The 23,119-nt window shown below is 51.9% G+C and overlaps 1 protein-coding gene across 1 annotated transcript; it reads left to right on the forward strand.

Annotated features, from left to right (window-relative positions):
* The first annotated feature begins 411 nt into the window (after positions 1-411).
* On the forward strand, positions 412-21,426 carry GLTP (glycolipid transfer protein). Its single transcript, XM_010963585.2, has 5 exons — positions 412-673; positions 14,498-14,556; positions 15,382-15,515; positions 18,273-18,423; positions 20,280-21,426. Exons 1-5 carry the CDS (start codon positions 571-573, stop codon positions 20,460-20,462), a joined length of 630 nt encoding a protein of 209 aa, XP_010961887.1. The 5' UTR covers positions 412-570; the 3' UTR covers positions 20,463-21,426.
* Positions 21,427-23,119: the final 1,693 nt, after the last annotated feature.

Here is a 23,119-nt window from a genome sequence, read left to right on the forward strand (position 1 = left end):
GGAAACAGGTGTTCTGGGGGACGCTGGCTGAGTTGGGCTGTAACCTGGGCTGGGTTGTGGGTTATGAGTTGTGGCCTGGGCCAGCTCCACGCCCCCATCAGGGGAGGACTCGATCCAAGCCGGCCCGCCCAGGTTGGTGGTGCCACGCCGAGGGCGGCAGGAGACACACCTGGGGACGGCTCACCTGGGCGCGGCTCACCTGGGCGGACTTGCACCCACGAGTCCGCGCGCTTCCGCGCCGGGCGGGCTGGCCCCGCCCCCCGCCCAATGGAGGCGCGGAGGTCCGAGGCGGCGGGCACGGATTGGGCGTGCGGGCGCGGCGGCGGGCGCGGATTGGGCGCAGAACGGCGGGGGCGGGGCTGCGCGGCGGGCCGCTTAGGCGCTCGGCCGGCTGGCGGCGCTCAGCGCCCGGCTAAGCGGGGCGCGGTGCGGGCGGAAGTGGCGACGCTGGCGTCCCCTGAGTCTACGGCGGGCGGCAGTGACGGCCCCGGCGCTGACGGCGGCGGCCCGAGGGGCGGCGTGGACGCCCGCGGCGCCGGCTGGGGCATCACCGCGGGCCTCGACCCCGAAATGGCGCTGCTGGCGGAGCACCTGCTGAAGCCGCTGCCCGCGGACAAGCAGATCGAGACCGGGCCCTTCCTCGAGGCGGTGTCCCACCTGCCGCCCTTTTTCGGTGAGCTGGGGTGAAGTGGGGAGCTGGCTCGGGGCCATGCCCCGAGCGCTTCCACACACACCCGCATCCTCCTCCTCCCGAGCATCCCCAAACCATACCTCCCCCAGACACCACAAGTCTTACTTTCCCAGGCACCCGAGATCCCCTTTTCCTCCAAGCACCCCCAATTTTCCTTATCTCGGACCACTCCCAGATCCTCTCCCCCTCGAACATGTCACATCCTTCATCTCTTCCCAGACAGCCCCAGTTCCTCCATCTCCCCTAGACATTCCCAAACCTGTCTCTCCAGACACCTCAGGTTCCAACATATCCTTCAGATGCCCCCACTCCCTGTGCGCCCCAATCGTCCGTCTCCTGACAAACACCCCTTACTCTTTCAAATCCCAGTTCTTCTAACCTCCATCGCATAGAAAGCGTCCCACCCCCTCGCCCCCTACAAAGTCCTTTATCCCCTACCCCATCACTGCTTTCAGAGTGGCCCTCAACTCCTTTCCCCTAAAAATGAACCGACCCTCATTTCATAAACCCCCTATTTTCTGTAAATTCTCCCAGCCTCTCCCTCATGGGACCTAGTGAACCCTTCTTTCCTCAGAGTCCCCCCATTCCAGATCAAAGACATCCCCCAGCCACCCCCCCCCCAAGGGCAGGAAGCCTGGCAAGGTGAGGAGGGGGCTTTTGAAGATGGAGTCACAAAACTCTGGGGCTCCTCCCTAGGGAAAATCACCTAAAATTTTCCCTCATTTAGAACAGGGGTCAGGACCAGGGGAGTTGCTTTGTGGGGTGACATCAGACACTGGGTGCTTGGCAAAAGAAGACCCCTCCCTGATCTGGCATGCCCTAGGAGGTCACAGGAGAACTGGAAGGCGGCCTTAAACCAGTTGCAGACCCTCCTTTCTCCCCTCCCTCAGCCCAGCCCACACCCTAGATAGAAAATGGGAAATGGAAGACACCACCATTGGCCCCTGCTCTTTGCCTTTCTGGTCCAAAGTAAAGGATGCAACCTGAGCTCTGCTTTCTTCTCTCCCCTGTGAGCTTGCCCAGAGGCCAGCCCTGCTGGTTCACTTGGTGGTCTTGTAGGAAGAGACCAGTCCCCAGGGCAGAGTCCAGCTGACACCTGTGAACTGACAGAACCTTGACACTGACGTGGACAGAATGGATGTGGCACCCAGGGCAGTCACTCCCTTTACCCCCTAGTGGGTGATCGGGGCTCTCTGTGGGGCCGATGCTTCTGCAGTGGTGGGGGTTCTGGGGTGGTTGAGGCTATGTGAAGTCGTATCCCCCACTCTCCTTCTCTACCTCTTGAGCCTCCGCATCCCCATCTGAGAAATGGGCATGCTGATCTCCTAGACCAGCTGCGAGGAGTCAGTGAGGTGGTGTGTGTACAGTTCTGAGGTCTTAAGTGCCAAACAGATCTTAGCTGTTGGGAGACTGGTTGTTATACAAGTTCCTGGATGCAGTTTTTGGTTCCTTCTTAGAGTAGATGATTGACTAATCAGTGTTTGAGTGAGTGCCATTGACTGGTTTGTATGATTCTCAGACTTGGGTCTTTTATGACCACTTCTGCATCGCCGGTAACCAGAACCATGGCCGGCGCACAGTAGGTGCTCAGCAGTACTTGTTAAATGTACAGAACACTCTCATTATCAGTATCGCAGCGTGGAGATGACATCAAATCTCCAGGCAGGGGCTTGGGAGCTAACTGGTTTTCGCATTGAGGAATTGTTTATTTTGGTGACAGTGCCTCCGCACTCCCACCTTTGGTTCTATGAACATTCGCAGAACAGAGCCCACTTGCCCTAAACAAGGATTCAGAATGTGTTGAAGCTAGTCCTTCTCAACTGAGGGCAGTTTCGCCACCTCAGGGGACATCTGGCAATATCTAGGGGCATTTTTGGTTGTCACAACCTGGTGGCGGGGGGCACAGGGAGTTGCTACTGGCAGCTACAGGGTAGAGGCCAGGGATACTGTAAAACATCCTCTAGTGCCCAGGACAGCCCCTGCCCCGAATGTTAGCGGGGCTGAGGTGGAGGAGCCCCGAGTGAAGCTCTGTGGTCTTTTCCTCCCTCAGCGTCAGCAAGATTGCCCGTCTGTTCTGCCTTTGGGGACACCTTCCTTTGATGTGATTATCTGGCTGGTTTTAGAGGAAAAGGGATGGTGGCAGCTGGAGCCAGCAGTGATCTGGTGCCGGGGTGGATGAGCGTTCCCCTCCCCCTCTCCCTGAGCTCAAAAGACCCTTGTCTTTGCTGCAAGCCGTGTGCTGTGGGGCATTGCATCTGTTGACAGAAGCGCCCTTTATGCAGAAGCCTCAGTGGGTTGGCTCACAGAGGACCATTCTTAGCACTCAAAAAAAAACGTGATAATCCATGTTGAACCATTAGGCTCTTCTTGGGGGAGGGTTCCTCCCCAGGATTGAAGTTTGAGGAGGATGCCCCCACCAGTGGATTTCCTCCGGTACTCAGGGGTCGAGCTCTAATACAGGGGCTTCGTCTAGATCTTGGGAGCATCTGGTCCCTTGGATGATCTGGTCGGCATGTGTGTCTCTGGAATGGAGCAGGCCTGGGACACAAGAAACCCGAAAGGCACTGCCCTGCCAGTTTCCTCCAAATCAGGGTCTCTCCACCGTGGCACCGCTGACATTGGGGCTGAGCCATTCTTTGCAGTGGGGGCTGTCCCCTGCCTTGGAAGATGTTTACCAGCATCCCTGGCCTCTCTCTACTCAATACCAGTAGCCCCCTGCCCCCTTCCCAAGTCATAACAACCAAAAATACCCACAGGGAGACAGAATTGCCCCTAGTTGAGAACTCCTGCTCTTGGCATAAATATGGCAGAGGGCTGAAAGCTGTGATTTTGAAAAGTATTTAATTCTGTAAGGAAGATCTGTTTCTCCTAGGAAAACTGGGCAAGAAGAAATGATATGTTAAAAAAAAAAAAAACTACCTGCCATTTATTGAGCATTTACTGTGTGCTCAGTGCTCTGTGTAGATTAGTCCCTTAATTCTCTCTCAGCCTTTTGAGGCAGAGTTGTTTTTGTTGTTGTTGCTGCTGTTGTTTTAAGAGAGAATCAATGCTGACATTTCTGAGTATCTTCCTCTCAGACTCATTTATATCTTTATCTACCTTTAAGGGAAAATGGGGGGAGGGTATAGCTCAGTGGTGGGGTGCATACTTAGCAGGCACGAGGTCCTGGGTTCAATCCCCAGTACCTCTGTTAAAAAAAATGTAACTTTAAGGGAAAATGTACAAGCTGCTTGTTTTCACCCAAAAATAGAGCATAACTGCCTTTCCATGTCTATCATCACTTTTCATGGCTACTTAGAATTTTGTTGTTTGAATGTGGCCATAGTTTAATTTAACCAATCCTCTGCTTTTGGACGCTTACATTGCTTCTTGGTTTTTGGCTCTAGTAAACCATGCTACACTGACCATTCTCATATATATTTCTTTGCATACTTCTTTGGTTATTTCTAATTTTTAGAAAGGAAATTGCTGGGTGGAAGGAGGTGAAGGCTTTTCACCTGTTAGAACAACCACATTTCTTAAACCTTCATCAGGTGTGGTTTGTGACAGAATTAGTTGGGCCTGATGAATGCCGATCCTTTGGGCTGCAGGGTAGATGTGGCTCAGAGCATCCACGTCCTGGACCTGTTCTTCTTCCACGTTCAGCCTGAGTCTCCTGAGTTGTACCGGTTTTGCTCTGTCCACTTAGAGGTCAGCCCTTTGTCCATCTCTTTTCTCCTCCTTGACCCAGTAATCGGATCTCACATCTGACCGATCAGTTTGCATCTGACTTCTGTGAGTCCCTGCTCGCTCATCTTTTATGTCAATTATGCAGCTGTTCTAGAACATTAACAATTGACGGAGGGAAGGGGAAGGGAGAGGGAGAGATGTAGTTATCATTTAATCTTGTCACTCCCTGCCTAGAAGCCTCAGTGTCTCCCTATTACCCTGCCTTGAAATCTGTGCTGTAGCCTTTCTGAATGGCTTGCAGCCCTGCAGATGGTACCAGGCCATCACTTGCCTCTGGCACCTCACCTGTGTCAGTCTCTGCCTAGTGTACCACTCCTCTCCAGCCCACGGCCTTCCTTTTACCTGGCTGGATTTCACTTACCCTTAAAGCATCAGCTTAGGGGTCATCTTATCCAGAAAGTCTTGCCTGACACTTTGAGTTATTTCAGTGCCTAGCACTTGGTGAGCTAGTGATGTTTCTTGAGTGATTGCTTTGGTTCCATTCCCATTTTTCTGGGTTCTTTCTAAAAGTGTTTTGCTTTCTTCTCTCTCCTCTCCTTCTAAATTAAAACACAGGTCCAAATTAAAATATGTAGCTCCCGCCCTGTACCCATGGCAGACATTAATAATCAATCATGATACTGTTTTCCCCTTTGAGTCTAAACACAGCCTTGGCATTTTTCTTCCCACAACCACTCCAGGTGCATTAGAATTGATGCATGAGATGATTGACACCTATTTGCTCAGACTGTTTAGGGAGCAAGCAAAGATTCAGGAGCTGAAAGTGATGATTTCTACCTCTTGGTTCTTAAGATCCAGACACTGGGGGCAATTTTTCTCCATTCAGGCCTTTAAGCTTAATTAAATGAATGTCTGTAGAATCGAGCCTTACAAGTATCAGACACTCATTAAACAGTCTGAGAGTAACCCCAGAAACAGTGTTTCTTCCATTACTCTGGTTCATTGCTTGCTGTCTTGTCGGGGGATGGGGAGGGGCACTGGCAGTGCAGAAGCCCAGAATTATCTTCTTGTTTTGCAGCCAAAGAAACCAAGGCCAGAGAGGTTAGGTGACTTGCCCAGGGACACACAGCCAGTGAGGAACCACAGAGCCAGAGCAGAACTCAGGCCTCTGGGCTCTTTCTGCAGTGCTTGTGCCGTTGTGTCTGCCCGGCTTCCTGTCTGGTCGAGGAGAAGACCCCCACCAGTGGAGCCAGCTCGCTCGGCCACTGAAGAAATCCAGTAGCTCAGCTGGCTCCGCAGTGACTTATCCAAGATGCAGGGAACCCCAGACCGGATAGGCAGGTTTCCTCCGAGGCGTGTGCCTCCTAATCATCCTGCCGAGCTGGGCCCGTAACTCTGGCTTGTGTGAATGCAGGTTTAAATGACTGGGGTATGGAAATCGTCCAGTGGGAAATCGCCCAGACAGCTCAGTCTTTCCTCAAATTGGGACATCGCATGAACCGCGGGGGAGCCAGCCCCACCCGCACCCCTTGGTCTCCAAGGAGTTGTCCCATTGCGACACGAACCTTTTGGAACTCGGGACCACCTACCACAACTCCGCAATGGGTTTTCTTTTTTTAGGTTGATAACAATTTTGGGGGGGGGGGTTGTATAGAGTATCCCAAGAAAGAGAAACAAGAAACTATATTAACTTTTATCCTATAGCAGGTGTGTTATCATTTTTTTGTTTTTTTGGGGGGGAGATAATTAGGTTTATTTATTTATTTTAATAGAGATATTAAGGATTGAACCCAAGACCTCATGCATGCTAAGCATGCGCTCTCCCTCTGAGTTATACCCTCCCTATCATTTCTACCGCTGAGCTGTTACCCCCACCCTCTCCTTATCATTTTGGTTGAGTGTTTTTTGAGAGCTGAATTCTGTAGGAAGGAGAAGTAGACTGTGTGCCTGGGACACTTGGAGGAGGAAGAAACAATGTACGTTGCAACAATGTACTTTGGGGAGAACAGGGGAGGAGCCACTTTCTGCAATGGGTTTTGCAATTTTGGAACTGCCTGTGGACTCCTTTCATCAGTTGGAGGTGTGTTTGCAAGTAGCGAGTGAGGTTTCATTAGCCTTGAGGAGCACCTACTGTGTGCTGGTGGTGCACCTACTGTGTGCTGGTGAGTCACACCCCAGAGCTCCCCTGGCCCAAGGAAGACCGGAGTAACACCTGATGAGAGGGCCACCAGGGCCCCATTGTGTTATCCTGTCTGTCTGTATCAGCCCATGAGTTGCTGCTTTTGTCTTAGAGGGAAGCAGTTGCTTTGAACCTGGGTCTATTGTCCACTGAAGCCTATGAATTAAAGTCCATAGGTAGACGAATGGAAAGAAACTTGACATTGACATCAAGCAGAGCCAGCCTGAGCCTGCATGCTGGTTCTATGGTGCCACAGCTGTGTGCCCACACCCAAGTTCTTCCCCTCTCTGAGCCTGCAGTTCCAGCTGTCAAATGGGGAAGCTGGGCCTCCCTCAAATGCTTCTGGTGCCCCACGCCCAGAGTCGCTCCATCTTTTTGCACAGGTGGGAGAGGCAGCCTCAGACCTGTAGCAACTGCGCCTCTTGCCACACAGCCCCCTTGGGAAACAAGGATCTTGCAAAAAGAAGCGGCCTCTGGCTTTTGGTGAGCAGCTGCCAGGGCTCGGGGCCAGCTGGCTGCTGAAGCAATTCTCATTTCCAGAGGCCAGTGCAGAGCACAGACCAGTGGTGCTCACCTGCTCTGGTCCCCCGGTGACAGCAATTAGATCCTCTTGCTCCTCTGTGTTCAGAGAAACCTGGCCCTGAGGTCAGGGGTTGAGGTCTGGTCTCTGCTCCAGGAGGGAAGAGGATATAAAAGCAAGAGGGAAAAGACCCAAACATCCCCTCTATCACTTGCTAGCTCCTCCACCCCCGCCTCCTTCCTCATCTGTGTGGCATCTGCTGCACAGGGTGGCTTGGAGGAACGGTGCTCCACTGTGCATCGCCTCCCAGGCCCCAGCAATGCTCCCGGCAGAGCATAGGTGCCCAGCCAAGGTGGAACCTGAAAGGGAGTAGAAAGAAGGCATGACAAAGGCCTTTGCAAAATATAACGACCCCATATAGTTCAGTGACCCCCATCCTGGCTAGCATAACCCCTGTTTTGAGCGACTCCCAGGGGCCAAGCGTTGAACTAGGTGATAATCTCATTTTCAGTCCTTATCCTAACCTTCTGAGTTAGGAGGAATTGGCAACCATTTTACAGAAGACGAGACCGAGGTTCAGAGTGGTGAAGGGATTTGACCAAATCATGTAGCTAGTTAAGTGGCCTACGGAGCTTTGAAGGGGACCAGCCCTGCAACAAGTCTTCCAGAGCAGAAAGGGCCTTTCCATGCTGTTTGTGAGGGAGGGGAAATGACAGGACGTCCCCCTCTGGCGCTGGTGACAGTGTGCTTATTTCAGTGAGCTTATTAGAATGGCAATGTCGACTTCTCGTCTGAGGTTTCATTGTTTCAGTTTAAAAATGGCCAGGACGAATGTTAACTCCTTGTGTTACATTCTTACACTGTTACTTGTATCAGAGCCTTTTACTTTTTTTTTTTCTTCCCCCAACGTTATCATGTTAACCATATCTGAGCTTTTAAAAGTCATTACAACTGATCAGCCCTCTCCAGGGCACCGTAAAACCTCCGCTTTCCATCCCGGCCAGTGCATACTCCCCCTGACTCAGAAAGAATTCATCTTTTGCACAGCTGTTCCCCCACATTCCTTATTCCACCTCCTTCTGAGATCTCAGACTTTAATGGTCAGGAATACATTTTAAGTCCTTATTTTATAACTGGAAGACCCCTGCTAATTTTACCCATCAGTTGACAACATTTGTTTGTCTGTTTCTCTCATTCTTTCTCCTCCCTCCCTCCCTTCCTCTCTTTCTCTTTTAATTTCTTCATCCTTGGAATCATTCTTTTCTGGATTTCTTCTCTGAAGAATGATGATATCATTTATAACCATAGTCACAATCGTGAAGAGTGCCTTTAAAAAAAAAAACTGAGCCAGAAACTATGCTAAATCCTTTATTTGCACTACCTCACTTAAGCCTCGCAACAACCCTGCAAGGTGGGGTCTAGCGTTAGCCACATTGGACACAGGAGGCAACTGCGGCTCAGAGAGATTAATTAATTTCTCCCAGGCCACACAGCAAGCTAGAGAAATCATTTCCCCATCTGCATTCCCAGTTCAAGGCTGGTCTTTGCCAAAAGGGACAACTGGACAAAAAGAGTTGGCATGTCACAGGAGGTGATTTTTAAAAGCAGCATTTGGAGACGTCGAATAAACATTCTCTCCTCTTTGAGAGCAGAATTTAGAGTGGGAACCAGTTTTAGGAAGGCGGACATTCTCGGGGCTCTTCCTCAAAATAGGCTTTATCGCAGACTGAGCCATCACACACGCTCACACACACACACACACACATACACACACACACACAGACTGAGCCATCTCTCTCACACACACACACACACACACACACACACACACACGGGTTAATAAATGATTCATCTCCATCAGCCGTAATTTGAGTGCCTTCCATTGTCATCCTTGCAACCCAGGATCTGTAAAGTTAATCTGCCCCACGTGTTTAACACCGAAACCTTATTGTCCAGCTATTGAAAAAAAAAATTGAATTGGAAATAGATAGAACCTCCCCAAACCAGGCTCCCAGCATCATAACACAGACATCCTGTTCCTCCTTTTTCAAATAAGTATGTATTCGTTGGCTCAGGTATTTCTACACTGGATCACACAGTTTTTCCAGTCTTAAAAACCAGAATGCTTTTTGTTCTTGAATGAAAGTATGCCTGAGATGAACAAGAGGGCGGGCCAGGGTGGAGGCGATGCGTTCACCCTGTTACCCAATGTCCGGAACATCACCTGCTGTAAGAGGTGGTTGTCTGAGGAGGCAGGCGTTGGGGGGCAGCTTGGATGGAAATTTCCACATTGGCGCCGTGGTCTTGCTGGGAGCATAACGGTGCTTTCCAACTACGTCAAGGCCAGAAAAAGAGGAAATGAATCTGATTTTGTGCGGCATGTGGTGACTGCTGGCTTACAGGGAATTCTCCTGCCTGGGGGATGCCACCCATTTGAACGATGGCGCAGACCAAGGTGGAACTGTCACAGGGGTCATGCACAGAATGCTTTGCTGGGTGCCTGTTTCCTCTTATTTTGCAGATGATGCTGACAGAGCTGGCTATTTGTTTTCCAAGAATCTAGCAGAATCCCAGCACTGCAGGAAAAGTGGGAGGAAAGGACCATCTACCATCAGGAGTTTTTAAAAAGCTATGCAGAGCTGTCCTAAAATCCTGAAAACATACCATATAGAACCATTTAAGGAAGGGTCAAGGGGAGCCTGTGATGTCACTGGGCCACATCTTTGTCATAATTCCTATTTTTGATGATGACCCTGTTTAGAAAACTGTGACTGTCTTGCTGTATGAAAGCAGGGACACTGGAGTCACATTTTTTTAAAAGTTCCATCCAGAATGGTTGAACTAGAGAGAAGGTTGGGGCATTCATAAAATTTGGTAGATGAAAACTATTTCACTGTTCTTTTTTTTTCTTTTTATTACTAAGATTAAAGGTCTTTTCATTTCTTCTGTTAATTGTCCATTTTTCTATAAGGTGGTGGTTGTTCTTCTTATTGATTTGTTAGTGCTCTTTACATATTAGGGATAATAGCCTTTGGCCTATGATTTTTGTTACACAGACCACCCCCTCCCCTGATCAGTTTGTTGTTTGGCTTTAACTGGTGATGGGGATTCCCCCTTACCCCTCCCCGGCCCCATATCAAAGATTTCTGGGTTTTGCAGTCAGATTTATTGGTCTTTTTCTTATGCCTTTTGGGTTGAGTCACATGCTTAGAAAAGCCATTTGCCATTTGCCACTAGTTCCAGATAACCAAGGCTTGACTGTATTTAGAATCTGTGCCCATTACAGTTGCTCTATGAAGTGAGATGGTGTGACTGTATCTGATTTTCCTTTTGTTTTTGAGACAACTTCTTTTCACCCTGGAGTTAAGATACGAACTTAAAAACCATCCAAGCCCCTCCCTCCCTCCTGGCAGGTTCTTGGTGGCATTTTTTTTTTTTAAGTTGGATGGGTGGCATTCTAAAGAGACTATTTGCTGACAACAACAACAAAAAAACAAGTTTGGGATAACTGCAAAACAGGTAAGACAAGAAAGGTAATTCTCAGGCAGGGCTGCCTTCTGTCGGAAAGGCAAACCTGGCTGACTGGCTGGAACCTGTCCAGAGCAGGGCCCAGTCTCAGTGTGAACTCTTAGGCCACTGTGTGCCTGGGGATGAGAATTGTCTTTGGGTTTTCCTGCCAGAGTTCCCTCACTTTTGTTGAGTTCATGCAGGCAGATGGAAATGTTCTAGAAAGAGGGAGGAGTGGAACCAGCCTTGGCACTTGTATCTGAGTGCCTGGCTCTCGCCACATAAACCTGGGCAAGTCTCTGGGCTTTCCTGGTGGCCTTGGGCCACATCAAAGGCACCTGTGAGCCCAGTGTCCTCTGCAGGATGATTTGAAGCCGCTTCAGCTCCCCTGGAGCACCTCCTGTTTGCCCAGCACCTGGGGGCCATGGAAAGTGAGGGGCCTGAGCCCAGCGCAATCAAGTCACTCATCCACAGTGACACCAGAACTGAGGCCCAAACCCAGGACCAGGACTCTGGAGCTCTGCCCTGCTTCTCCCCCTGATAGCAGGTGGCCCACGTCCAGGGTCTGCCCACCTGACTCCAGTGTGCGCACCTCTGTGGGAAGTCACGCGTTTCCTGCTGGTGCAGCGGGGCAGTGGATCCTGAGGTCCCTCTCCCAGCCCCCACCTAGCCTCCCCTCTCTACTTCTGCTCTGCTCCCAGCTCCAGAAGTACATCCCGGCCCCACGTCCTGCCCCACGGCTGAGCAGAATCTCTGTCCCGGATGTCACACGGAGCACAAGAACAGCTGCCTTTGAGCCCAGCTCCCACTGACCACAGTGACCTTCAGGAGAACCCAAAACAAAAAGCCTTTCTCCCCGCCACCTGGGGGGCTGCTCAGAACTGCAGGAGAGCCATTTTCAGGGCCAGGGAGGCCGAATTACATTCTCTGTATCTCTAAAATGCACATCGAGTGACCTGAGTTACTGGGAAAAGCTAGTGGTTGGCGATGATCTGTCCCTGGGGCTTGGTTCTGCATCCCCATCACTGGCGCCTTTACTTAAACGTCAGCCCGTGGCAGTAAGGAAATCACAGCCAGGCTCTGAGCGCTCCCTCTGCACAGATGGCACCTCTCCCCATCACAGCCACCCTACACGGTGGGGGTTCCTCCTAGTGTTCTCCCTTTACAGACGGGGAAACTGAGGCCACGCCCCTTCCTGCAGTGTCTGCCGTCTTAGTCCTCCGGGTCCTCAGACCCCTGCGAGAAAGTGACTAGAAAAAGAGCCTGGCAGGAGGTGTGCTTGCAGATTCACCATCCCCACGATCTGCTCCCTCGTGCATGCTGCAGAAGCCCAGGAACCTGCTGGGGTCCAGCTCCACGCCAGGCGCTGCAGGCACAGCAGGGGGACCGAGGCCACCTGGCCTCTGCCCTCTCAGAGCGCAAGTCCGCAGGGGAGACAGGTGGAAAACAGAGGGTTATGAGTGTAACATGTGACGTGTAATTGTGGTAGCAGTGCCGTGGACTTGGAGAAAAAGTAGAAAGAAGTGTGACTTTTTCTGATCAGGGAAAAGAAAACCCTGACATTTTTTCCCCAATATTTTATATGAAGAATTTCAAGCATACAGCAAAATTGGAAGAATTTTACAGTGATTATTCATACACCTGCCACTTAGATTCTACCGTCAGTGTTTGATTGTACCTGTCGATCCATCCATCAGTCTGCTCTCTGTCTTTGGACAGCATACATTTTTGAACGATGAGGACAGGAAGCCGTCAGCTGGAGCCACGGAGTGGCTGTCCCCTTGGAAGGGTTTTGCCCATCCACACACAGCCTGTCCCTGGCACCTGCCTGGTCCCTGTGAGGGTCGGAATTGGTGACCGCTGACTGCACGGTCAAGAGGGGAAGAGTCACTAGTGGTGGGAAACCTTGGCTTTCTTACATCATTATTTAATTCTAGAATATGTTGTCCTTTGGGGGAGCCAGTAGTTAGTGTCTCAGGAGAGAACCCGTCCCAGGGCTAGCAAATTGCACACCCTCCCCAGGTTGGTCTTGCAAGATGAAGTCAGTGATACATCATGGAAGATTAAAGGATGGGTGGAGTCGTTACATCATTTATGCACTTGGCAGGCCCATCCGGGAGGCCGGGGCACCCATGATTAGGTGTTACAGGCTGCCTGCACCCTCCACTCAGCACCTCGGAGCAGCTCCTGTGGCCACCCTAGGGGAGGCTCCAGCCTAGCCCGTTGGGGAGAGGTCCAGTAGCTGAGAGGAGGGGGCTGACCACTCAGCCCATGGATTCTGTGCCCAGGAGCCTGCAGCAGGGCAAGGCAGGGAGTCCAAGTGGCAGGGGGCGCAGGCCCAGGGTTCCTGCCCAGAGGAGGTCCCAGAGGGCCTGGCAGCTTCCAAGCCTGGGTGACCTTTGCTAGACCATGGAGCCTGACCCTAGTCATGATACAAAGTCATAAAGATGCTCAAGGGGCAGGTGTAGCTCAAGTGGTAGAGAGCGTGCTTAGCATGCACGAGGTCCTGGGTTCAATCCCCAGTACCTCCATTAAATAAACAAATAAACATAATTACTTTCCCCACAAAATGTAATAAAAAGATTTATTTTTAATAAAGATGATCAGAGTTCATTTCCTGAGGGTTCATGTGCTGAGCTAAGTGTGTTCAGTGCATGGTTTTGGGGGCATTTTTTTGTTTTTTGTTTTTAATGGAGGTAGTGGGGATTGAACCCAGGACCTCATGCATGCTAAGCCTGTGCTCTGCCACTGAGCTGTTACCCTCCCCGCCAAGTCCATGATTTTTAATCCCTACAACAACCTATGAAATAAGTACTATTACTGCCCCATTTGACATGTGAGGAAACTGAGGCATGCAGAGGTCAGGAGACTTGCTTGCCTAGATTCAAACCCAGTCTGTCGGGATTTCTACCCTGCCTTTCCATTGGGTTATGGGCTGTTTCATTTATTATGTCTAATGCTGTTTCCCCAAAGCACCCTCTTTTAACAGCTATGATTAGAATGTTCCACATGGCTGGCCAGGTGTGCTTGGGTCACCTTGGGTGGAATTCAGTCCACAGGAGTCCCTCCCCCAGTCCTCTGCTCTGGTGAGGTCAGTTGGCACGTGTTCCGAGGGCCCTGCCTGGCCTGCGGACAAGGGGAAGCTGGTGCTGGCGTCCCCCTGCTGTGGGTTCGGGACCCACTTGTGGCCTGCTGGGACATCTTTGTGTGGAGCCCCTGTTCCTCACGCTTCGTTACGTCCCCCTGCTGGTGGGTTCTCCTGGGCTCTTAAGTAGAGTCTCAGAACCATGACACCTCCCAGCCACCAGCTCCCTTCTTCCTTATAAGCTGGTGAGCAAGAAGGTCATACTTCATAAATCTCCCTCTTCTCCCACCTTGTGAAGTTCCTCAATCTGCCTCCAAGCCAGCTGGTTCATTGATGGCCATCTGCCATGTTGAACAAGATGGTTTCTCAGAACATTAGTCCTGCAAGATACGGCTGTGCTGTCCAATATGGTAGCCACCAGCTGCTTGTGGCTATTTAAATTTAAATAAATAAAAGTTACATAAAATTACAAACTCAGTTCCTCGCTCACACTCAGCATATTTCAAGGGCTCAGTAGCCACATGCGGCCCATATTAGACAGTGCAGTTACAGGACATCTTGTCCCAGAGAGAAAGGGTGCTGTGGACAAAAGGGTTTGCCTCCTAGAGAGTCTGTTTGCATTTTAAAGGCTCTGACAAGTCCTGCCATAAGAAACTGGACTCATCTGGAGCCTAACACTCCAAATTTACTGGCCCATGAACTTTTTTGACACCTACAAACAGCTCTGCCTTTCCCTAAACACATGAAATGACCCCCTACTCCCGTCCCCAGGCCTCCATGACGCATGGAGATCCTGAATATCGCCCTTGTTGAGAATCTAAATCTCTGTTCTTGTTTTGTCTCCAGATTGCCTTGGCTCTCCAGTGTTTACTCCCATCAAGGCGGACATAAGTGGCAACATCACAGTACGTACTTGGCCCGGCAGCCCCAGTACCCGTGATGTACCGTCCCCCCAAACAGGATCCACTGTGCGGCTGGTTCTGTGTTATTATCCCCATTTTACAGATGAGGGAGCTGAGGCTCAGAGATGTTGAAGGACTCACAGCAAAGAAATGTCAGAGGTGGGATTCAAATCCAAGCAGCCTGGCTCCAACTCAGGAGCCTTGTTCCGGGACATCTTTGAATCCCAGGAATCTTTCAAAAATACATATATATTATTTATTTATTTGTTGTTTTTGTTTTGGGGAGAGGCAATTAGGTTTACTTATTTATTTTAATGGAGGTACTGGGGATTGAACCCAGGACCTGATGTATGCTAAGCATGTGCTCTACCCCTGAGCTATACCCACCCTGCTCCAGGAACCTATTTTCATTTGTCCACAAAAGTGAAACTTCAGATACCTGGGGTCCGAGGCTCTGTCAATAGCGTGGGGAACAGGGACTCGCCTGTGCTGGAACCCGCTCCCACCTGCACCAGCTGTGTGACGTTGAGCACATCACTTCCCCTCTCTGAGCCTCAGTTTCCTCATCTGCAAATGGGGACAGTGAAAGCAACGTCAGGGGTGCCACAAGGATATGATAAGGCTGCACCCAGGAAGAACTTGGCGTGTCCTGACTCAGGGGAGGTGCTCAGTAAATGCAGACAGTCCGGTAGTTATTGTTACAACAAGCCCCACCGCGGGTCCTGGCCCTGGCGGGGTGCTCCTCTACCCAGCACGCGGGTTGGCCATCATTGGGGACAGCCTTCCTAAGGGATAAACGCCCATGTGTTCCCGTATGTTCCATTTCAGAAAATCAAAGCTGTGTATGACACCAACCCAGCCAAGTTCCGGACCCTGCAGAACATCCTGGAGGTGGAGAAGGAAATGTACGGAGCAGAGTGGCCCAAAGTAGGGGCCACGCTGGCACTGATGTGGCTGAAGAGGTGATGGATGGGCTCGGGTGGCAGCCTGTGTGTGGCTAGTGGGCCTGGGGGTCTGCCCTGTGGAGGAGAGATGTCACACCCTGCTGCTACCCCACGGTGTCTGCACTGATGGCACAGGATGGTCACTTCCATTCTTTCACATAGGCATTCTTCTCATGTGACGCTAGTTAGTGACCAAGAAAGCACCCCCAGGGCCAAGACTTGCCTGATGGTGACACTTCCTGGCTTGTTCTAGCCCCATCAGAGGCATAGCATAATAGCGCACACTCTGGCCATTGTGCAAGCTCTTTAGATCCCAGATCGCATTTCATGCATGGTGAGTTAGGTGTGATGATTATCCCCATCTTCCAGAGGAGGCCCCGGGGCTACCAGAGGCCAAATCCCGTGCCCAGGGTGCAGGCGCAGAGCTGGGACTGAGTGGCCGAGCACAGTTGTGCAGAGTGTGCACTGCACAAAGATGTCCTGTCTAGTGCTAGTCACATCACACACGTGGTAGATTTGGGTAGTATGACAGCTTCTTGACAGAAATACAGCATCTGGAGGAGAAAGGACCCTATCTAATTTGCACAAATTCATCCTGTGGGCTGGGGGCAGGGTACCTCGATACGGGATTTGACCCCAGACAATCTGACCCCGGGGTTGACAGTGCTTGTAACCAGGATACCTACTGTCCTAGCAAACTTGAAGCCACATGCAGTTGTTCCCATCTTACAGATGAAGCTACTGAGGCTCAGAGAGGCCAGGCAGCTTGCTTGCTGGGCTCACACACTGCTCTCTGCAGGCTCCAGAATTCTCCTTTAGCTGTGCAAACACCACAGAACCCAGCAGCAGCTCTGAAGCCAGGGACCCATTCTCTGCCCCATGGATGTTCCCAATGTTGCCCTTTCTCTGGGGCCTGGAGTCAGGAAGGGCGCTCTTCCCCTCTCTCTGCATCCCCTGAAGCTAGCCCCCCTCCCACCCTGCACGTCTTTGGTGAAACAGAACAGGAAGTCTGCTCCCTGGAGGGTGGGGCCTGTGTGGGCATCCCGGGGTAGGTGGGCTGTAATTAACACCCTTACGGCCTCTTTTACGACTCGCCCCCACTGAGCTGCCTCTCAACACTGCACTCACGGACCTGGAATGAGGAATACCCCCAGTCCATCCAGTGGCAGGTTCTGTAGTTTTCTTGGGAAGAGCAAGGTAGGTAGGGACATTCAGATCAGTTAGATTATTTGTGTCCAGATCACACCTGGGCAGAGCCAGGTGACTGGGAGGGCAGATGCAGGTGGATGTCACCACGTCAAGCACATAATAAGCACCTGCTGTGTGCTGTGCCCGGTGCTGGGTGTGTGGGATACTGTATCGGGAGGCATGGTCCCTCTTGGGGTGTCACAGCCTGGGTGGGGGTCAGGCTTGGGGCAGATCCTGACAGCAGCATATCAGAGCCTGGAGAGGAGGGAAGTTGGGGAGGGCTTCCCAGATGAGGGCCGTCAAGCAGGGCCTCCAAGGCTGAGCAGGAGGGTCCCAGGAGGAAGAGGCCTAGCAGAAGTGGGAGGGCAGGGCAGGGACGGCGTATCTGCCCTTCCAGGAGGGTCTGGTCCAGTCATGGCTCTGGACACGAGGCAGGAGCAGGGAGAGATGAGGTGAGTTTGGACAAGGATGAGTTCCAGTCTGCCCGGGGGTCCTGGGGAGCCACTGAGGGGCATGGAGCTGACCAGCAACAGGGTCTGATGGGGCTGGAGAAGGAATCAATCATCCCAGCTTCTGAGAAGATGGGGGATCGTTAGGGCTGGGAGAGGCAGAGGCTCAGGAGAGGTGGCCAATCAGGGCAGGGCTGGGATTGGACCCTGAGCTCACTTTCACACCCCAGGCTGATCCATGATGGCTGAGGGTTGGGATCCAAGCACAGAGCAGTTCCCTTCCCCTCATAGGTGACAGAGCTTAACTTTATTCCTTCAGTCCTGGGGTAGGCCCAGCTCTCCTGCCTCTAAAAACCCCTCCCCCTAACCTGGTCCCCTCCCCTGCAGGGAGGGAGCAGAGGAGCCCAGTTGGGGAGTGAGACAGGCTGGGTTCACATCCCAGCCTTTGAGTGGGCCTTTTGGGGGTGCTTCAGTGTTCCCCTCCATACAGTGGGCAGACGGCACTGAGCTCAGCCTCATGAGACGATGTGGATTAAAGCCACTGGCATTGATTTGATTTTCAAGTTGGTCGCCCTGCTATAACTCATGCCTTTCTCCTGGCTTTCAAAGCAGTATCCTACCCCAGAGGAAGGGCCCAGGTGGTTACTGGAGGATGCAGACTGTGGCTTGGGCAGTGGTCGAGGCGGGGAACCCGTGCCCAGGGTTCAGGCTCTCCAGTGTTCCCAGGGTGTCCTTGCTCGGTGCTCCGTGAGCCCTCAGAGGACCAGTTCTGTGGCTTCAGTCCTGATGCACTGATGGCCCTCTGCCACATGCTGGCCTGTGGGAGGCCATGTGGCCACGGAAATGGGCAAGAGGGGCCCAGACCCTGTCCTCCTAGACTGTACAGCCAAGCAGGGGTGGCCCCAGGCCTCGTATAGACAGGGTGCTTGGGACATGTGAGGTCAGCCAGGGGGTCACGTTACTCAGAAGCCGGTGTAGACATGCCAGTTGGGGAATAACCGCTCTCTTCAGTGCGCACGCATCCCCGGCTCACAGCAGGTGCTTAACTCAGCGTGCATCCGGGTCCCTGGCGGGGGCGGGCCGGCTGGAGGAGCGCCGCGGGCAGGGCCCTAAAGCGGCGTCTCCTTTCCTGCTGCAGAGGCCTCCGCTTCATCCAGGTCTTCCTGCAGAGCATCTGTGACGGCGAGCGGGACGAGAACCACCCCAACCTCATCCGCGTCAACGCCACCAAGGCCTACGAGATGGCCCTCAAGAAGTACCACGGCTGGATCGTGCAGAAGATCTTCCAGGTGAGCTGCCACACAGGCCCCAGAGGACCCCCGGCCTGTGGGGGTCCGCCCCCTGCTCCGTGCTCTGGAGCTGCGCCCCTCCGCCGCCACTGCTGCGTTTGCCCCCCACCCCGGGCTCAGGAAGGGCTCCCCCGTCCACCTGGGGTGAGGCTGGTGCACCGAGGGGCCCCGTGGGCTGGCGGGCCTTTTCCTAGATGCTCAGTGGTGGTTCTGATGAGGGGCCTTGTCCTGGGAGGCCTGATTGGGAGGCCACGGGAGAAACCACAGCAGAGACCGAGGACCTCAGGCTGATGGTGGGCTGGCCTCCCTGGCCCCCTGGATCATCTGGGACCCTTGCACCGGTGGGGGAGAGGAGGATGGGCCCCTGTGCCCACTGGCCCAGGAGGCTCATGATGACTTGTATTGGGGAAGCACCAGCCTGGCTCCGGGAGAGGCCCCCACAGGAGGCCTTGAGAGCCCCTCGGGTTGCCCCGCACTATCTTGGCCTCCTGGCCTCTTGCCGCCCCCTCATCTGCTCAGCCTGCTGTGGCCACCTCTTCTCTGCAGCTCCCACTGCCTGCCCATGCTCAGTCCCACGAGAACTGGGGTCTGTGGGCGTCTCTGTTCCACGCGGCACAGGTCGTGAGCAGGCTGGGTCAGGAGTCCGCTGGGTCCAAGCAGGAGCTGCTAGTCACCAGGAAATCTGGCCACCTCTGGGTGCTCCGCCCTGGCAGGGCTGGGGACAGCACCTATCCTGGGTGGGCACCACAGAAGCCCTGTCCCCGACCCCTCACAGGGCGTTGCCCCCTCGCAGCCACTCCCTCAGTAAGAACCGTGGGTCCTGAGTGTCTGGCCCAGGGCGGGCCGCCCATGAGGGGTGATCTTCACAAATGTACCACGAGGTGGGCATTCTCCTCGCTTCCATTTCACAGATGAGGAAACTGATGCCCAGAGAGACATGACGTATCTTGGCAGAGGTCACAGAGTGAGAAGATCAGGGGCTGGGATTCTGCCTCCCTGAGCCTCCATATCCACATCTTGCAAATGGGTGTAAAATAGGCCCTACCTCACAGGATCATTGTGAAGAGTCAACCAGTTACTCTGTATAAAGAGCACATGGTTTATAGTCAGCAATCAAGCTGTTATTATTTTGATTCTTAATGACAACGTTACTGTTTGTGATTTCCTCGCCCTCTCAGACTCTTCCTAGCCGAAGTTTTTATTCCAATTGCATCCTTCTCCTTCTGGCTATGAAAATCCTGTGAATTTTTGGTTCTCTGGAGGGTCCAAGTTGTTGGGGAAGCCCTGAAGTTTCGGGAAGTGTCACCCCCTGAACGACAAAAGAGAAACAGCATAGATTTGCAGTCATCTCTTCTGCTCAGAAAGTGGGTTTCAGAAGAAGCTATTCATCTTCTCCAGAGCAGGGAACCCAAAGGGAGGAGGCTCGTCCATGCTGAGCACCTACTGTGTGCCTGGTGCTGTGCGGGGCACTTTGCATGACTTCCTTAATCCTTACCAAAGCACCCCAACTGGGTAGGTGCCATTGTTATCCCATTTTACAGATGAGGAAACTGAGGCTCAGAGAGGCTAAGTAACTTGCTCAAGGCTCACAGCTAGTCAGCGGCACAAGCTGGAATTTGAACCCAGGTCTGTCTGTCCCCAAAGCTGGTGTCCTTCCTGCTGTCCCTCACGGGGGTAGAAGGGAACACACACACATTTCCCTTTGCCTTTCCCTTCCAACACCATGAGTAGCACAGACGCCTGCCCAGCACGGACCTCGGGGGCATCCCCTCCCAGCACCTGACATGCCTGGCCTGGTGGCCCGGGCCACCCTCCTCCGCTAACACCACGCCACCTCCCCTCTCCTCCATCTCAAGGCAGCCCTGTACGCAGCGCCGTATAAGTCCGACTTCCTGAAGGCGCTCTCCAAGGGCCAGAACGTGACGGAGGAGGAGTGCCTGGAGAAGGTCCGCCTCTTCCTGGTCAACTACACGGCCACCATCGACGTCATCTACGAGATGTACACCAAGATGAACGCCGAGCTCAACTACAAGGTGTAGGCACACCCGGCGGCGACCACCCCGGCCCCACGGCCACGTGCAGAAACAGGCACACCCGAATCACTGTGAATCCAGCTGGCCGCCCCCGGCTGGCTGCGGCGCCCCCCAGAGCGGCCCCGAATAGGACCGGGTCTGCAAGGGGCCGGCCCTGGTTTTTAAAGTCATTTTTTGGGGTCTAACCTGGAGCAATAAATAGCGATCTTACTTTCCAAATCTCCTTTGAATTTCACAACAGCACAGGCTGACTTTGTACCTTCATTTCAGTGTGGCAAAAATCGATTAATGTTTCTAATAAATCAAGTCCTAGGGTTTTTTGGCTTTTTGTCCCCCCAACGCAGAGCATGACTCTGGGGGGACTGGTGTCAGACACCTCACTTTAAAAATAGTCACGTGTCCTTCTGAGGATCTGACTGAATGATGTTTGGGGTATTTTAAGGACCATGAGGCGTTTGATTTGAAATTATGCAGGGACCCTATTGCAGGATTTTTTTTTTTTTAAAGCAAACTGGTGTGTGTTCTCATGTGGTTTGCACAGCCAGACCTCACAGCACTGTCATTAGAGAGCCTGCTCTTTCTTCCTGTCTTTTGCCAGACAGTGTTTTTATAGCTGAAACCAACCAGCAAGCCTTTGATGACAAAGGAGGGGAGGTTATTTTAAAGCTGTCAGGCACAAATAATTGATCACAGACGACTGCATAACTGTTTTCTTCAGGGACAGCTTTTCCAACCTAAGAAACTACCTACCACGTGCGAGGGGGAGTGGATGAACCCAAGACCATGCCTTGTTGCCTTAACTGTCCTTCCTGGCGCTAAAAAGAGCTGTATTTTTAAAGTGTTGGGGCGATCAATGCAAACCTCCCCCCAAAGAATCAATGTGTGTGAAAAACCCAATGAGGAACAATTGGTGATTTTTATGCAGAAACTAAATAATCCTTAATAAATAAATCTCTATTTTGGAATCACATCAGTGTGCTGTCTTGGTTCTGGATTCTTTTGTGGTGCTGGTTTCTAGATCAGAAGTTACAGCTGCGGACCAGCCAAGGACCTGTTTTCTGGCCTCTGGGTCCTATTTTCTGGTTTTGGAAATAGAACTGGTCGCCTTAGGGAGAAACTGGGTACATGTCACATACAAATCTTGCTTTCTAGCTTCTTTCAAAAAAGCAGACTACTTGACAGGAGTGGAGAGATGACTGCCCCCTGGGCTGGACGGTGCAAGAGGGTGGCTATATTTTCCACTTTGCCTCAGTCCCCACCAACCCCTGTTGCCTCCACATCCCCATGACCATTGTTTATTTGTGCTTTATCGTGGGCTGATGCTTTTTCTGATACTCGGATTAAATGTAGAGGGAACTATTTTACTTCATTCCTCCTCCTACAGAGCTGATTGTCTAGTAACAGGATGGACCAGTGAATCACCAGTGATAGGACAGAGTGGTCAGTGCCCTGAGGGAGCCTGGGGCCACAGATGAGGGGCCGCATGCTGGGATGTGCACTGAACCTCAATGGAAGGGTTGGGGTTGGGAAGATCCTGGTAGAGGAGGAGGGGCAGGGGACACTCCAAGGCACAGGCAAAGTCCTGGTGACTTGACCCAGAGCAGGCTGTGTGTATGTGAGACATCATGGCACCAAGGGATTTGAACTTGACACTGAAAATTAAGAAACACCTTCAAGGTGCATAATCAATCAGATAACCAGTTTGGAAGGCTGCCTCTGGTGTGGCCAAGGACTGGACACCTGAACTAAGTTTTTCTTTCTGATTTCATTATATTTTCTAACATAGCTGATAGTAAGAATGATCTTTCTAATCTTTCTGATCTTTCTAAGCTCTGTGTTTTAGGATGTTTTCCCTTTGAATATAAAATTCTGCCAACAATATTTTAAATTCTGTATATTCTTTTAAAAGAGGTTTTCTTCATGTTTCTAACACAATACAGTGAGGGCAGGAAGGCAGTTTCTTTGTGGAAGGCTGGAATATTTCCAGGACAGCCTCCATCACTCCTGGTACCTGCCTGGGCCCAGGAGCACTTTGGGTTTCTGATCTCAGAGACAAAGCCAGCAGTGCATTTATGCCTTCCCATTTCATCCTTGTCAAAGTAAGACTGAGTTCTGCCTGGGGCAGGGAGGAAGGAACACACATTGAGCAACAGCTGTATACCAGGCCCTGCACAAGTACTTCACACACCTCATTTCACAAGCATCCTGAGATGTGGGCATCAGGAGCCCCCATTTATCAGTTGAAGAAATTGAACCCCCCGAGGTGGGGCAAGAAGACAGCCAGAGTGATCCTGCCAGAGTAGGGGGCACTGGGGTTTTGCATCTGACTCTATCTCCCCACAGCTGTGTCCACTTCTGGGCCTGGGGATTGAGTCCACATGCCAGCACATCTTCCTGCCAGAACTTTCCCACTGTGGGAAGCCACCAAATGTGACTCAGGTTAACCTGATGGTGCACAGAAACCCAAGTGAGCCTAAAAGTTTGACAAGGGCTGACTCTACTTACTTGCTACATGCAATTAAATCTCCCTGACCAACAGTTCAAATCCTTTATAATTCATCTCTTACAGACAAGGAATTGAAGTTCACTTCTCCATCAAAAAGTCTGATTTCCCAGACTCACAGACATAGAAAACAAACTTATGGTTACTAGGAGAAAAGAGG

Source organism: Camelus bactrianus, chromosome 32 (genome assembly GCF_048773025.1).
Source record: "Camelus bactrianus isolate YW-2024 breed Bactrian camel chromosome 32, ASM4877302v1, whole genome shotgun sequence".
Lineage (NCBI taxonomy): Eukaryota > Metazoa > Chordata > Mammalia > Artiodactyla > Camelidae > Camelus > Camelus bactrianus.

Bases quoted from the DNA above. Each gene is read 5' to 3' on its own strand.
- GLTP (XM_010963585.2), top strand. From the start codon at position 571: ATGGCGCTGCTGGCGGAGCACCTGCTGAAGCCGCTGCCCGCGGACAAG. The intron at 14,557-15,381 runs GTACGTACTTGG...GTTCCATTTCAG, and splicing joins ACATAAGTGGCAACATCACA to AAAATCAAAGCTGTGTATGA. The intron at 18,424-20,279 runs GTGAGCTGCCAC...CTCCATCTCAAG, and splicing joins TCGTGCAGAAGATCTTCCAG to GCAGCCCTGTACGCAGCGCC.